The 16,924-nt window shown below is 44.8% G+C and overlaps 1 protein-coding gene across 5 annotated transcripts in view; it reads right to left on the bottom strand.

Moving 5' to 3' along the window:
• LRP1 (LDL receptor related protein 1) overlaps positions 1-16,924 on the bottom strand; it is a 318,544-nt gene that overhangs the window by 56,294 nt on the left and 245,326 nt on the right. For all 5 annotated transcript variants that reach the window (XM_081851654.1, XM_081851656.1, XM_081851655.1 and 2 more), the window contains 7 exons: positions 16,389-16,513; positions 15,860-16,231; positions 8,211-8,400; positions 6,320-6,524; positions 3,212-3,404; positions 1,814-1,939; positions 319-447 (listed from right to left, as the gene is read on the bottom strand). In XM_081851654.1, the coding sequence (XP_081707780.1) occupies positions 319-447; positions 1,814-1,939; positions 3,212-3,404; positions 6,320-6,524; positions 8,211-8,400; positions 15,860-16,231; positions 16,389-16,513 (1,340 nt within the window). The remainder of the gene's footprint in view (positions 1-318; positions 448-1,813; positions 1,940-3,211; positions 3,405-6,319; positions 6,525-8,210; positions 8,401-15,859; positions 16,232-16,388; positions 16,514-16,924) is intronic.

Raw genomic sequence — 16,924 nt, 5'->3', positions numbered from 1 at the left:
TTAATTTTGTATACTGCCCTTCATCCATAGAGCTCAGGGTGGATCACAACAGCTGTGTGTAGAGCTTTAGACCTTAAGAACTCTGCTTTCTCCCAAGGATACAAGAAGGGCAGCACTCCAGCCAACCCAACCCACTTCTCTCATGTTAACCATGGGATGAATTTTTTCCCCCCAAATGGTCAGAGGAAAAAGGAAAAGTGGCACCTATGGTGCAAGCCACATTATTAGCCCCCATGGGTGCAAGGGGAAGCATCCAATTTATCCATAGGCAGAGGGAGGAAAGAAGCAAAGCAGGAGGAGCACAGGAAGGAGCCTTACTGCAGTAGGACTGCTTCTCATCCGACTTGTCCTTGCAGTGGGCCACGCCGTCACAGGTGTGGCTGAAATCAATGCAGTCACCATTTCCACACTCAAACTCATTGAGCACGTTACAGGTGGAGTTGGGCGCTAAGGAAGGGAGAACAGGGGTGAGTGTAAGCAAAATGAGCCCAGCATTTCATTTCACAGGAGACTGTTTCAGATGTGTCTCACGTTCACAACCACCTGTACACTTGCACCTGACATCTGGGAGGGGGAAATGCTGGAACTGGTACCAGCAAGTGAAAGGCACCTTCAGAATAGTGGGGGTGGGAGTGGGGATGGAGGGTGGGGTGAGGGTTATCAGGTCAAAGTAATATTCTGCTTTAATGGGAATATAATTAATTAGTTGATTAATTGAGGTATTTATATACCATTTAATAACCTAAGCTTCTAAGAAGTACTGGCATATGAACAAAAATCACCACAGAATATTTATATGCATTCACTATGACCCTCTGCACAAGTCATATTTATGATGTGCTCATGTCCTGCTTATGGTCTCCCCATGGTGTCTGGCTGGCCACTGTGAGATGCTGAACTAGAGAGGTCTGATGCAGCAGGGCTCTTCTTTGTGTTCTTATGACGAGGAACTAGTGGCATCAAGAGCACTGAGAGATTCATGCATCCCAAATAAACTTCTAAAAAGGGGGCCATATTCACAGCTGTGTTTTACTTAGAATCATAGAACTGTAGAGTTGGAAGGGACCAAAAGGGTCATCTAACCTCCTGCAATACAGGAATCTTTTGTCCAACAGGAGGCTCATGATCCTGACATTAAGAGTCTCATGCACTACCAACTGAGCTACCCAGCAGCTGTTATTGGTGGATGGCCAGTCTTCTGCCAGAAGTGAAGCCTGAAGTTGATATTTTTTCTGTGCCTTTTTGCATTCCACTCTAACTTCTTTTGCACATAAATGAGTTCATATTAATTATTTAATTGCCAGATCAAACACTCTTATTTTGGTCTGCACAAAATACTGAAGCTGTTGCCCTGCTTATATTCTGGAATTGCTGTAATCCCACAAACACAGCTACATATTACACGCATTTCCAGACAGAGGATGTTTCATGCAATACTACAGATCTAGGGCCCATGAGACCTGCCAGACTGGTAGATTAGTGGGTGGCAGAGCCTGTGAGAGGCTGTTGCAGAAATTCTGCATAATTCTGCAACCCATGGGTTTGCATGTGTGTAGAAATTGCTTTGTTCATTTCTGCTAAGGTGTACAACTACCAATGCTGTAAAATATCAACATGTAATTCCATGGTCAAAACAGAGGAGATGATCCGGATCTGGAAATATAACAAACAGCCCCTCCCTTTTCCTCCAGCCTGTGCACAGCACTCTAGTTTTTGCCCTACCATGCCCCTTAGCATGGATGTATCTCGTGGAAACAGACACAACCATATGACCTTCATATGCCCCATACAAGTGCTTCATATGGGTGCTCACCTTTGCAAGTAAGATCTTCCTGAAGGATCTTGTCACCGCGACAAGAACAGGAGATTTCACCCTTGGCTGAGAGAAGGCATAGGTCCTGGCAACCACCATTGTTTGCTCTGCACAGAGAGAGCTCACCTGGGTAGAAGAGACAGAATGGAAGAGAAACAGCTACAGCAAAATCAGAGTTGGGAGAATATGGGTTGAACAGTCTGGTCTGAGAGGAACAAAGGAAGTTCTACAGCCCAACCATGTGTATATTTACTTGGAAGCATGCCCAGCTAAGTTCTCTGGAACTTACTCCCAAGTAAACATGCAGAGAACTGTGGCCAAAGTCTGACCACCACCTCTCTGTTTTTATGCTGCAGCCTCACACCAATTGGCAACCTTCTTGAATGATGAGCTCAAGGCTGAAAGCTCTAACCATCACATAGACACAATGTGTTGGAACCGAACCCTGGTGCTGTCATACAGCAGCCACAGGTCGCTCCAGACTAGGTCACCCTCCTCCCTCTACTCTGCAGCTGGGTGCATGGGAACACTTGCTTTTGCAGAACAAAATTAACCTGTGTGGGTCACTAGCATAAAAAGGATTAAACTCATGAGAAAAGAGACGTAACCATGTATATTATTTATGATAGCTCAGAATGTCTATTATTTATGGTAGTTCAGAATGGAGCCTCCATGTTTCGAAAAAACATCTCTCTAACTACCACATATGGAGGTTAGAAAGGAAACAACAGCTGAAGACTAACACTACTGTACCTTTCATGTGTTACTTCCTGGAGGGCTGCTGTGTTGGGCTAGGTGGATATTTATTTACACAGTTTGCATCCCAGTGGACACCTGTCTGTGCGCTTGCTCCCTCCCTCCCTCTTGGGTGTGCGTAGCCCAAACAAAGCTGAGCCAAAGAAACGGCAATCTATCATATAGCCTAAGGCAATGATGGCCAAATTTGGCCCTCCAGCTGTTTTAGAACTACAACTCCCATCATCCCTAGCTAACAGGACCAGTGGTCAAGGATGATGAGAATTGTAGTCCTAAAACAGCTGGAGGGCCAAGTTTGGCCATCACTGGCCTAAGGGATGCAATATGCTCCACTTGCCGAAATGGAATAAATCTCCATCAGGGAAAGAACAAGGGTTGCACCAGCACTGTGGATGGACAACAGAGCAAGCCATGTGGGTAGGTGCAGGTAGCTCTAAGAGTTCTGCTGAGGACCAGAGAGAAAGAAAGGGCCACTTCTCCTTCCGAATCGCTGATGAAGGTTACAATTTGAGAGCCTACAAGGATCACAGGAGAACTGGAGGGTAAGCAAAGAGAGGAGCACCATTCTACCCATCTTGTGTTTTCCAAAGGAGTCACTCTCCAACTGCGCCACCACCCCAAGAGGCAAGGTGTTTTCCTTACAGCTGTTGGTGTCATTGGCCACAGCAATGATGCCCATGGGTTGCTGGGGGATGTCAATGCGCAGGTGCTTCATGTCGGAGCCCACGTATTTGTTGGCACGCTGCACAGCACGGCGCACCCAGTCTGTCCAGAAGATGTAGTCACCATAGACGGCCAGGCCAAAGGGGTGCACTGGTTCTGCCTTCAATATCACCTGTTGGGGATCGCCACAATGTTAGTGGGGAGGAGAGAGACAATGGCCACGGCTACTGACCAAGTGCATACATCAGTGGTAGCTTCACATGCACCTCTCAGCACGGGACTAACTAGTGTATTCATATGCTATCATATCATTATCAGCTGTAACCAGCTTGCTTTAGTGTGGTTTGTGCACTGTGACTCCTTATTCAAGCAACTACTTCTAATTTTCCTTTGCCTTCCTTTCCAATTGTTCTTGAGGACAGGGAACTACAGTAAGCCTGCAACATACACACATTTAACTTGTGCGCATTCAGCTTTATGCAAGTCATAGCTATCTATCTATCTATCTATCTATCTATCTATCTATCTATCTATCTATCTATGGAGGAAAGGGGTTCTGGGGGAAATGACTTTGGCAATCCCACAGGCCACTGACTGTATGTGATTTTGGCTTTAGGCATGATCCCTGGAACTTAACTCCCACATAAATGGGGGGGGCGTGTTCTCTAAAATGATGCAGCTAAAGCAAATAGATTATGAGCCTGCCCCAAAATGCTAGACCCAGGGTCTGTTCTGAAGGCACAGAAGGCCACCACCTTGCTGAAGCTAAGTAGGCCTGGGGAGGGTCAATTTCTGGATGGGAACTACACATATGCTGTCTGGGGCTCCATGATAAGGGAAAGGTGGGACGTAAGTGCAAAAAGTAAATATAAAAATAAGTTATGCGTCAACATACATACAAGCGCTTTAAAGATTTTAGGCTTTTTATGAAACAACAACTTAGAACTGTCCTAACCAAGACAGTGAGACCCTCCAGTCACAAATTTCTATGCAGGTAGACCAAATTAATTAGTCCCAATTCCTTCCTTCCTTTCTAATCTGCTCCTATTGCAAGATGAGCCACGCTGGCAGGATGCCCGGTTTACTGAGTGGTAAAATGTGTCTCTCTCATGGTAGGTTACCACTTGGTAAAGAGCCAGTGAACTATCGGTCAGAGCGCTGGATAAGGACAGCGGGGCGGGGGGCGGGGGGCGGGGGCAGGGAAGCCTGCGTCCAAATCCCCAGTCACAATTAAGTTAACTTAGTTAACACATTTGGATCTCATATTTTATGGTAGAAACCCTCCTGAGGCAGCCAACAAAAGTCATTAAAATACACATATAAACATGAAACTGAGTGTTAAACCATCAGCTGAACACCAAGCTGGTGGGAGGTGGGCAGTCTTTAAAATGTGCTCTAAAGGCAGCCCTGTATAGGGAAGATTTTTAATGTGTCATGTTTTATTATGTTTTATATATGCTGAAAGCCGCCCAGTTGGATAGACGGGGTGCAAATAATAAAATTCCTGTTAATAATAACAATAATTAATAATAATAATAATAATAATAATAATAAAATAATAATAATAACAACAACAACAACAACTATTACTACCACCATCAACAAGGAGCCATATGCACTGCCTAAAGGAGTTCCAAAGATGTGGCGTCCCCACTGAAAAGGCTCTGTCCCTAGTACCTGCCAATCAGACAGTTGTTAAAGGTGGATGCCTCAAGCCTCATGCAGGTTCATATGGGTACAGGCAGATGTAACCTGGTCTCAAACAATATGCGTCTTTAAATCCCAAAACCAACACTTAAAAATTGAGCCTGGGAATGAATAAACAATTAATGTAACTGGTACACAACTGATACACATGATCTAAAGCTTGAACCTACTTGGGTAACCTTGGCCCAGTCACTCTCTTTCAAGCTAATCTACCTCACATGGTTGCTGTTGGGAGGGGGGGGGGGAATGGGACATGGGGGGAGGAGAATAATATACAATGCTTTGAGCTCTTTGGAAAAAACGTAGGCTATTAAGTGTAATAAAATATATACATGGTCCCTAGTATTTGCCCTGAGCCTGATACACACACTATTAATTCTGGCAGCAAGATGATATCCAGACATTAAAACAATGATGGCCAAGGATCAAAACCTGAGAGTAGCTTGAAGACCATGCTAGCCATGCAGAAGGAAAGATAAAAGACCATGTTCTTAGGCTCCACATACTCTCTGGAAGTTTGTCCATTATTCGTGATGTGTATATTTCACAAAACAAAACACTCCATTATTGAGATAGCAAATACACAAGTGCTTTGTTTTACTACCACTCAAAGCTCTGTTTTATGGACTGGAAACAATCCGTAGCTTATAACAGAATTGCAAGTGCTTTGAAAGAGGCATCTCTTCCCATAGTGTGCATCAGCCTTCGCAACCTGGTTTCTTTGTAACTGCTTGGACTACAAGTCCCATCAAACCCAGCCAGCATGGTTGTGCTAGCTTGGGCTGATGGGAGTTGTAGTCCAAACCTGCTGGATGGTGCCAGGCTGAGAAAGGCTTGTGTACATAGACATTTGTTTCTCCCATGGCTGCCTTTCATTAAACCAATTTAGCAGGTTTTTTAAAGCAATGCAGAAACCCACACCACCTTTTTAACTAGACGCAAAAGTGAGATGTGAGTAGTGATTCTTCTTTCAATCTGTCTTCTACTTCTTAAAAAACCACAAAAACAACTGTCTCCAGTTACTTGACAAGAAGGGGGTGGGGTGCCCTCTGTGGACTTTCATGTCCCTCAGTGACTAAAAAGAAACAAGAGCTTAATCATACGGGTCCATTTCCACATCTGTGAGAAATGGTCTGCTACACCCCATGGTCAAATGGCAAGAAGTCACTAACTTCTGAGACTTTATAGCAGAGATGGGCAACCTATAGTCCTCCAGGTGTTGCTAAGACTCCAACTCCCATCAACCCCAGCCAGTATAGCCACAGGCAACGAATGATGGGAGTTGTAGCGCAGCAAACAGCCGGAGGGCCACAGGTTCACCACCTCTTCTTTAGAGCCTGCTAACGCCAGACCCCCTGAGAAGGAGCCCTGCTGACTTACATATCGCTTGGTGCCGTCGTATTCACACCGCTCTATCTTGTCCAGTGTGGCATCGGAGAAGTAGATTTTCTCCGCCTTGTGATCAATGGCCAGACCATTGGGGGTGCGAATGTCTTTGTCGATGATGGTGATCATGTTGGCACCTGATAGTGTAGCCCGCATGATGCTGGGGTGTTGTTCATTCCAGTTGGTCCAAAACATCAGGCTGAAGGGAAGGGGAAAATTGATTATTGAGGAGCATATGCATATGCCTTGAGCCAGCTTTTTGCTACCACCTCTCTGACTCTGAAAGACTGTTTGGTCAGCTGTGGCTGGGATGTTTGACAGCGAAGCTTGTCCAAAGCAACCAGGAAAGCTCACTCCAGTGGTTCCTCAGACTTTCAGTTCACATTCATTCCCAGTCTGCCTAGACATCACCACTCAGGGTATACACAAAAAGGATGCCTTGCGTACTTTAAAAGGGAGAGTTCCAAGGCTGTTTTTCGGGGTGGGAGTGGAGGATGCATTCAAGCTTTGTACCTGGATGTTCAGGTGTACAAACTGCATCCTTCCTGGAGAACAGGGATCTGGCTATCCTGATACATGGCATAGTACTCTCTCTAGGGTCAATCAAAGCTTTAATAAGGGCTGCCTTTGAAAAACATTCCAAATCTACCACTGGTCAAAAATGTGGTAGCTAAGTGTGCTTGCCAGAGGGAATCACATTTATTTTAAAAGAACAGTACTGCTTACAAGTTTGTTTCCAGGCCCACTTCAAAGTACTGGTTCTGACCTTTAAAGAAGTAACAGACCTGTGTCAAGGGTGTCAGAAGGAACGTATTTTCCCATGGTATGTAGTGTAAAACTACATCCAATGTAGTGTAAAACTATGGTCTACAGTTTATTTAATTTACTTACTTACTTCATTTACTTGTCACATGCTACAGAAAATGTCTCAAAGCAACTCACAAATATACAAGTATACAAAACACAGTGTATCAGAAGTACAGGCAATGACCGATTTGTATGGGGGTTATGTTCAGCACCCCGCCCCACCCCACCCTGTGCTGATGGGGCCCGTGTAAGCCTGCCCCACCCATTTTGTGATGTTTACGGTCACTTCCGGGTTTGGCGTAATGTGCATGGTCATGGTTGCACACATATCGGACGCACCTAAAATGGTCACTGCCTGTTTTGCTAAACTTTGGTTGATCATTATATGATCAAGCAGCTTTTCCTCCCATTTTGAACTAATCACAGTTTCACCACTTGGTGAAAAAGTGGTTAGATTTGACTATGGCTTACTGAAGCAACCAAACCATGATTTATGAGGTTGGCATGTGTTAGCAAACCATAGGCAATATTAGCCATAGTTTAGGGTTCAAATGCACAAATAAACCAGCTTAATTAGACACTGAAGTGAAAGTTTCTGTTTCCCATGCCAGGTGAAATGTTGGGAAGAATGTATACAAGAGACTGAGGCTCTTTTACACATGAAATAACATGAAATAATCTTCTTTTATCTTTTGTGTTCCCTCTCATGCACTGAGATGACAAGGCCCTCCATAGAATGCCAACTGGAGAGGCTGTGCATAGGCCTTCTCTATGATGTACCCCTTTGGAACTCCCTTCTCCAAAAGTGCACTTGGCTCCCTTTCAGAAAGATATACAGTTTGCTGGGTTAGCGAATATTTTGTTTTTCAACTTGATGGTTTGGATAACAATGCTGTAGATTTTAAATCTTAACCATTGTCTAAAACTGATCTGTACTGTATAAATATTGTAAATTGCTGTGGGAGCCCTTGAAGGTCAAGTGTTTGCATGCCATTCAGTATAAAAACATTTAAATGAATCAACAAGTAAGAATAATCAGATTCCCCGGTGATTCCAAGGGTTTGCACACTGGACCTACTTCTGGCATTCATCCAGCACAAAGGCCCGAGGATGGTCATCCCCCGACATGGTGATGACGGTCTCTCTCTCAAAAGCTCCTTCGCGGGTCTGATTCACAGTATGCCGGGTGATGGTGGAGGTGGTGTAGCTCGTCCAATACAAAGTGTCCCAGCCTCGGTGGTAGGCCAGCCCCTCGACAGAGCCAACATCTGGAGAAGGTAGAGCATGGTGTAACTTCAGCAAAATAGTGGTTTCCTTACACAGCCTTTTAATTCTCAGGCTTTAGCAACTAGATGTCCACTCTATGCTCTCCCCATCCAGTTTGCTCAAGAAATCTGTCTCAAGCCCTGCTCTGCTGACTATCCGTTAAGCAGCTTAACCAGCTTGACTGCTGTGTTTCTTTGATCTCAGAAGAAGCTTCTGAGCAAACAGTGTGGTTCACGTATAACGCTAAGCCAAACTATGGCTTACCATGAATGAGCAAGTGTACTGGTGCCCAGTGAGAAAGTTGCAGCCACTTCACTCCTCCCTCTTTCCTGCTGCATTAGTGGGAGCTAAGCCTTCATTGAGCTACCTGGTTTTTCCCTAGGCCTGCTCTTACAAAGGCTTATTTTCTCTACGAGCCCTTATACAATAGCACCAATCATAATTCCACAAAGCTCTCAGGCACTACCCCAATTATTTGCTTGCTCGTCCTTTTGTGCTACATCAGAACTGCTGTTGATCATGAACAAATGCGAGGCTCATGGCTGGCATCCCCACATGTGTAACCTTTAAAATGAAGGAAGGTTGCTTGGTGAGTTGCTCTCACTCTTGTTCAGGACACCTTGAGGCCAAAGAATCATGAAAATATTCCAGAGAGGGAAATCTGTGACAAATAAGGAGCTAGCCTTCCCGCCCAAACCAATCCACAGCCAAGAGAGCAACAACAATCCAGAAAGCTAAACCCACTGAAGTGATTCAAGATAAAAGTTTTTATGAACAGTCACAGAGGGTGCATACATTACAGACGATGCCACTGATCAGACATCAGTCTTGGATCTCCACTTGAGCAGCAGGTGGGCTACTCCTTTTTTCTTTCTTAAGAGGCATATGAAATATCCATTCACATTGGGGGGAAAGACAAAACACTACCATTTGGAAAATTGGCCAAGTGATGGGAGGAGGCAGAATCATTTTTTCAGAGCTTAGCCCAGGAGAGAAAGAGAATCTTGGAATTGTAGAGTTGGAAGGGCCCCCAGAAACCTCAGCTAAATCATCCATGTAAGTTTATATCAAATAAAGGCCCCACTGAGACCACATAACGCCGGTCCTGAAAGACCTACATTGGCTCCCAGTACGTTTCCGAGCACAATTCAAAGTGTTGGTGCTGACCTTTAAAGCCCTAAATGGCCTCGGTTCAGTATACCTGAAGGAGCGTCTCCACACCCATTGTTCTGCCCGGACACTGAGGTCCAGCACCAAGGGCCTTCTGGCGGTTCCCTCACTGTGAGAAGTGAAGCTACAGGGAACCAGGCAGAGGGCCTTCTCGGTAGTGGCGCCTGCCCTGTGGAACGCCCTCCCATCAGATATCAAGGAGATAAACAACTACCTGACATTTAGAAGACATCTGAAAGCAGCCCTGTTTAGGGAAATTTTTAATGTTTAACAGACTGTTGTATTTTAATATTCTGTTGGAAGCCGCCCAGAGTGGCTGGGGAAACCCAGCCAGATGGACAGGGTATAAATAAATTATTATTATTATTATTATTATTATTATTATTATTATTATTATTATTGGCACATTTGGATTACTGACAGATTGCTTAATGATCTAGCTGCTATAAACATAACTTTACTAATTGTCTATATTGATTTAGCCACAGATGCTTTCAACGCAAGGAAACTATTGCAATTAAAGTATCAGCATGGGTTCTTCTGCTGTCTCTCAGCAATGCTTCTTAATTGAGCGCTCCATGATGCATCATAGCAAGGAGAGACTTTTTCACATTTGCCTTTGGTAATTGAATACAGCCTGGAGGAAACAATGCCTCGATAATCTGAGACTCTGATGCACCAGGTTCAATTCCTTGCTCTGATATGTAAACTCCCTGGGTGATTGTGGCCAATCTGTCATTCTGGAGTGAGTTAATTCACTGTGCTGTTATGAGTGCCCCTGCCAGTCCAAAAACAAGCCACAGATGCCCCAGCATGAGCCAAGCTTCACCCACGTGCACAGCTTTAGCTTTAGCAAAGTCTGCCATTTCATCGTGCCCCTTCAGTTCACGTCTTTGACCAGCAAACTACATGGTAACTCAGTGAATGGAAAGAGGGAGGAGAATATGCACCTTTAGGCAAGAGCCACGGGGCAGAAGAGCCCTCTGTACCTGAGAGCTTGGATGGCTGCCACCACCAGCCATGACACTACTCAATATAAAGCCAATTCCTATGCTTTGCTCCCCCACCTGTGCAGCCCTGGATCTGCTGCTGCTGCTGCTGCTGCAGGCACTTTGTACATTCTCTGTCATTAAACTTCCCCTGTATTTTTAGGTTTTTCCTCAAACAACATTCTGGTTTGTGCATCACATTAAACCATATTTCAAATGAAAATAGTTTAGTCTGAATGATCAGTGGACTGGTGCAAACTGTTGAAAACACAGATCCTTTCTTCCTCCCAGACTCCTGTGTGCTGTCAAGAAACACACCATAGTCCAGGCATTACATGCAAACGATGTGCTTGTGGTTTGCTTCTCTCCCAACAAACCACATGCAAAAGCATTAGCTTCATGGCTTGTTTGGGGAAATAAACCACAAGTCCAGGTTTCAATGACGCAACAAGCTGACTATGGCTTGTTTATTGGCAGTGCAGCAGCAGCAAGAGCAGAGCCGGAGCAAAGTGCTGACAATTGCATCAGCAGGCAGCTCCATCACATTCAACCATGTTTTATTTTAACTTTGGTTTAATGTGATGTTTGAACCATGTCAATATGTGTGATAAACATCCTAAGCTGTTCAGCTGGAATGATGTCCCAGGGCACTTCCAGATATTGGCTGTTTCCACCTTTTGTGGATGAAGAGACCTGCTGCAGCAGCTTTGATGAAGTTGGATCTGTTAACTGCCTCCATGGGAGATCACCTGGGAACTCCCATGTATACAGCAGTGAGTTCTGCTAAACAAAGGTGGAATATGCACATAACAAATGTATAATCTGGGTTTAACTGCTGCCTGCAATACGTAATAGCACCGTTCAAAATGGTTTTGATGTAATTTTATTACTGTGAGCCACCCTGCACTCCCTTTCAAGTGGAAGGGTGGGTCATAAAATTGAAATAATCAGCATTATAACTAGTAGACATTGGTGCCCTGTCACTCATTTACTGTAGCATCAGCTTCTGTGTCAGTGGCATCTCAGCACTGTAAGGAAAAGGGGACTTAACCTGTATTGCCTCCCTATGTAAACTGAAGGCAAGGCAGGATGACATTATTCTCAGTTATGAGCATACTTCAGAATTGACTCAAACCAAGACAGTACTAGATGGCAGGTAGCTCCCAAAGACCACCAATCTCTCGGATATCCCTGACTTAACTCAGGGGAAGGGAAAACTACCAGCATTCCTTACTCCTACAAAAAATAAAAAGCACAGGAGCTCTTTCTTCCACTGGACTAACCATTCAAAGGAGCAGCAACAAGTAAATGCAGAAGCCACTGGCAATTATCCATCTTGGCATGCCTGTATTTGCACGTCTCAGCCCTCAAAATTAATAAACAGAAGGAAACTAATTTGTTCATCTCCATATGCAATGGCACACCCTGCTGCTATGCCCCAAGCCTGTGTTTGAAAACTGAATGAGGCGCAGGGGGCTCTACTTCCTTTGCCTGCCACTCCAGAAAGGGAGGGGGAGACTCAGTGCTCAGCCACACACATTAGCAGAGCAAACAGTAACATGAGCGGCAATGCCCTGAGCACATAAAGGTTTGAATCTCATTAAACCCACTGCTGGAATTCTAATTTATATACACCGTTCGAGATGCAAGAGAAGGGAGCAGGCAGGCAGGGATGAAAGATGATATTTGAATGGACTAGGTACTGATTCTTAACATACAGTAACTCTAGCACTGCCTGGAGGACACTTGCTTAATACTGTGTCCAGCATTGTCTGATGACTCTGGAGAAGGAGGACATGTGCAAAAGGATGCCATGCTAGCCAAGAAGATGAGCCTGATCAGTATTAACTCACTAAAGGAGTGTCTGTGAATAGTATTGAGAAAACAGTCAGCAACTGGAGATGCAGTCAAAACTGAACAGAGACTGAATGGTTGCTTTTGCTTGCAGCAGGCATTAGGAATGAGCTGCACATATCTTAGTCTTTGCCACTGTTAACAGCTGGTGTACATTAAAACATGGGTGAAGAATACCTAGTAGCTGCGAGAAGACTGTTGGCTTCTGTTACCTCTCAAATCAGCAATTTAACTCAAAACCAAAGTGTGTCAGAGCCCTGCCTGCTTCATACACTTGACAGGAAACAAAAAGACGCCTGTCTCCTTTCTCTTTAACAGTAAGTGGCAGCTAATTTCTTTAAAACTGAAGTACTCCTGCCTCTGAAAGGCAACCTACTTCATTTAGGAACCCCAAAAAGAAAAGAAAAAAGCATTCCAATAAACATGTATACATTTAACTGGCTTACTGGCTGATTCTTAACTTAAAAGCCAAACAGTTAATGAGCTAAAGATCCATGATTAATCAGTGGTCCTGGCACGAACTAGCTGTGAAGGAAGCTCTTTTCTTAAGAACATAAGAATAGCCCTCCTAGGGCAGACCAGGGGCTCACCTAGCCCAGCATTCCATCCTCTAAGTGCCCACTGAAACGGAAGGCAATATTCATTTCACTTCTAACTGTCCTCCATCCTGAAGCATCCCAGGGTGATTTAACAAAACAGTGAAACAAATACAAATAACAACACAATACTTTAAAAGGCTTTAAAACGAATGCTAAAACAATTAAAAACCAGAAATGGGGAGAAACTGAAATGGGGAGAAACTGAAATTGACATATTTATCCATCTCCTGATGTATCCATCTCCATTTCTCCCCATGGTACATCATCCTCTCCTTTGGCATCATTTCCCTCCAGCTACTGGCTGCTAGCAAAGGGGGTGTGTGGTTCCTATGTGCTTCTCCTTGCTTAGTGGCCATGGTTGCTGCTTCAGCCTCTCTCTTGCTAAGAAGCTACAGCTGCATCCTCTTGTTCCCCACAAACTACAATCTCAGCAGGAGGGCCCCTTCAAGGCAAGCCAATTCTTTCTCCCCACTGCTTCGCAGGCTGGGCCCTTCCATTCTACAGGGAGGGTATTCTGGTCAAAGCTCCAGACAGAAGACCCAGGGAGAACCGATTCTGCATTTTGCAAACCACAGTATAACACTTTAAACATGAGCTTATATTCCCCACCATTGCAATTCTATTTTAGGTAAAAGACAGCAGGTACTATGTCTTCTGCAGAGACTGGGCCATGGTAGGACAGCCACATTGACCCATGATACATACCACTGGCCCACGCAGGAGAGCACCAAGTAGCATATCTTACATTCACACAGCCTTACAATTGCTCCCCCGCCCACCTCCAACTCTCGATGAGATCTAACGTATGAAATGATGCACCTCTCTTCCCCCTTCAAGCTCATCAAACGCCCTAAACTAGAATAAACTCCATATAACTTTTCTTGCTTAGGTTGGCACTAAGCAGCCAGGAATATGCACTCATGAGCCAGCCTGTATTTCATATATAAATATTCAAATTGGGTTTTTGTTTTGTGGGACACAATACAGCACTCTAAACATGAGCTGACTCCCCCCCCCCAATGTACTCTGTCTGCAGAACAAATTGGTTATCCTCAAATAATTAAGACTAGAAGACTGCAAACATATTATTGCAAAGTGTGAACAGGTGCATTAGGATGCTTAAAGCTCCTCATAGAGAGATACCTCTGTGATGTGACTCTCTTAACAGCTGTGGGAGGAAATAATAAAAGTTAATCAAGGGAAAGCAAAAAAATAGGGCCAAGAATAGCTCCTCAGAAAGATCCAAGGTATGCTCAGATTTCAGTAACAATTTCTCCTTGCAAATAGAATGCAAGCAAGGGGAGCTTGCCAAGTTTTGCTGTAAAGCCACCATGCCTTGGAATGGCAGGGATGTATTAATGACCAGAACCCCAGAAACTCACTGGCCACCTGCTCAAACCTTATTCTGGTACCACTTTAAATATGCGCAATTGCAACACAGAGACTTTTGTCATTCAAATATGAGGATATATATCCTTGCTGGTGTTTCCCATCCTCCTGCATAGCCACTGGGCTTGATTCCCAGTTGCTCCTTCATTCCCCTAAGGACATTGGTGATAGTTTCCTTCCATCTGCAGCCCTGCTTACCATATCCTGCACCAGTGTTCTCTGGCCATGATAGCTGGGTCTTATGGAAGTTGGGAGTTCAACAGGTTCCCTGCCTCTATACTAGACGTCACCAGGAAGAAGGACGGAGTGAGGGCGCCTCTATGGCTCTTGCGGTGCTCTAGGTTTGCCTAGGCAAGTGCTTTGAAGAAAACTGCTCTTGGCAATCAACTGCCAAATAATTTCCTTCAGGGACGGATCAAGATGTTTTAGGGATAAAGGACCATTTTATTCACATAAATATTTTTATTTGTCTGCTGTTGCTTCAGTTTTCAGTACACCACGTAGAGATATGTTTAATATATTAAACTGTATTGAAATTAACTAGTATCTATCACCATAAAGCCATGGTACAAAATCAGCCAGAAAGTGCTGCCAGGTTTTCCCTATCTCACCTCTTGCTTCAGCCTATGGTCAATCAACTGAGCTCTGCAGCCCTTGCAACAGCTGTCCTTAAGTCTCCAACCTCAGGGATTATTCCTGTTCTCCCATCACATGGACTCTCTCTGTCTCAATCTGGAGTTAGCTTAGTGTGAACACAGGAGTGTGCCAACTCCCTGAAAGCAACTCACAGCCACATAGATCCTACCTGGTCCTTTTTTACTGCCACACAAGACTAAGCTAAACCAAGGCTTGGCTTAGCAAGCTGTCCAAACCCAGGTTTGTGGTTTAGTTCTCCTAAACTACCATGAGCAAGAACAAACCTTGCCTAGCAGCAAAAAGGACTGTGAAGAAAAAGTGGCTGTGAGCTCCTTTCAGGAAGTTGGTGCACTCACACTTTAGCACTAAGCCATGTGTGGCACGTGAACCAGGTCACTGTTACAAAGCCCTGCCCTCAGTTTAATGGGAGGATTTACAGATTCCAGAATGACTTCCACCATTGCAGAAGAACTCTGTGACTTCCTGCCTAGAGCTAGTTCCACCCAGAAGACTTTGTTATAAATTCCCATCAATAGTCCTGCAGGACCCTAGAGTTCTGCTGAAGTCTAGACCATAATCAATCCAATCCTCTCGAGTCCATGGCCCAGCCTTGTAATACTTGATCCTCCCACCAAAACAGAAATGTTCACTGGGAGTTGTAGTTCTTCAAGTGGCCTCTGCAACAGTCACATGTGCAAAGGATTACACAGAAGCCATAGCAATCTCTCACTTTGTTTTCTGGAACCCACAAAGGCCAGGCTGCTCTCCTGCAAACATTCCTCAGAGGAAAGAGAAGAGTGGGAAGGGGCACCCACAGTACTCACTCTCAACTATGGTCCTGCGTCCACTGCCATCATCATTGATTTGCTGGATGTTGCCAAAGTGAATGTCGCTGAAGAAGATGCGGTTGCTGCCCTTGCTGCCATGGTGATAGTCAAAGGCCAAGGCAATGACGTTCTTCATGTGCTCGCCATCTTCAAACGGCTTGATGGGTGCATTGAGGTTGTTCTCATCTGACAAGTGGATACTCTTGAGAATGGTGCGTTCTGAGTATAGCAGGTAGCCATCGTAGTCGCGGCAGCTCACACTGTCTTCAGAGAGCATGCCATGGGCACACGCGCATGTCCGCTGGCCTCCTCCCCGGTACAGGCACAATTGCTCACAACCACCATTATTCTGGGCACACACATTAGTACCTGCAGAAGAGAGGAAGCATCCAGTTGCTTTTCAACCTGCTCCTATTAGCATGGATGGCCTAACCAACCCTGAGGTGAATTGAATACCCCCACCCCCCTTCACTGCTTGCTGTACTGCCAGTGCTGGGCCTGGAGGCCAGTCTCCCTCTTCACGCACCCTTCTGCCTGGCTCTGTTGAAGACCTTGATGTCCTTCAGCTGCACTCCTATTCCTGTGCGCAGAGACACGATATCTGAAGCATTGTCCTTGCTGCCCCTCTTAATGGATCCATTTGCATGAGTCCTAGAAAGAGGCACAGTCAAGTGTGTGAGTATGAGATGTACCCACAAAGTATTAGCACAGCTGCCTCATGGCTATGTGCAGAAAGGAAGCATTGATAGGTTATGAAAATGAGACAATAGCCTTCAACATATGCACACTCTTAATTATGCAGGTTGTTAGAGTATACCCACCCACCTTGCACCCAAATATTCATGGATTATCCAAGCACACACTTCTCCCTTGATTAACACTTACAAACGACTCATGCACAATGCATATATATGTATGTGAATACACACACACATACGGCTCAGCACTGCTTCGGAATTAGGACTATCATTGATATGACCACTTCAAAAGATTAAACTATATTCCAGTATGCAACCAGGTTCCAACAAAGGAAACACAGAGCTGTATCCAACCATACCTAGA

The sequence above is a fragment of the Podarcis erhardii genome, assembly GCF_964252035.2.
Source record: "Podarcis erhardii genome assembly, chromosome: 2".
Classification (NCBI taxonomy): Eukaryota; Metazoa; Chordata; class Lepidosauria; order Squamata; family Lacertidae; genus Podarcis; species Podarcis erhardii.
This window is presented reverse-complemented; position numbering and strand designations above follow the sequence as displayed.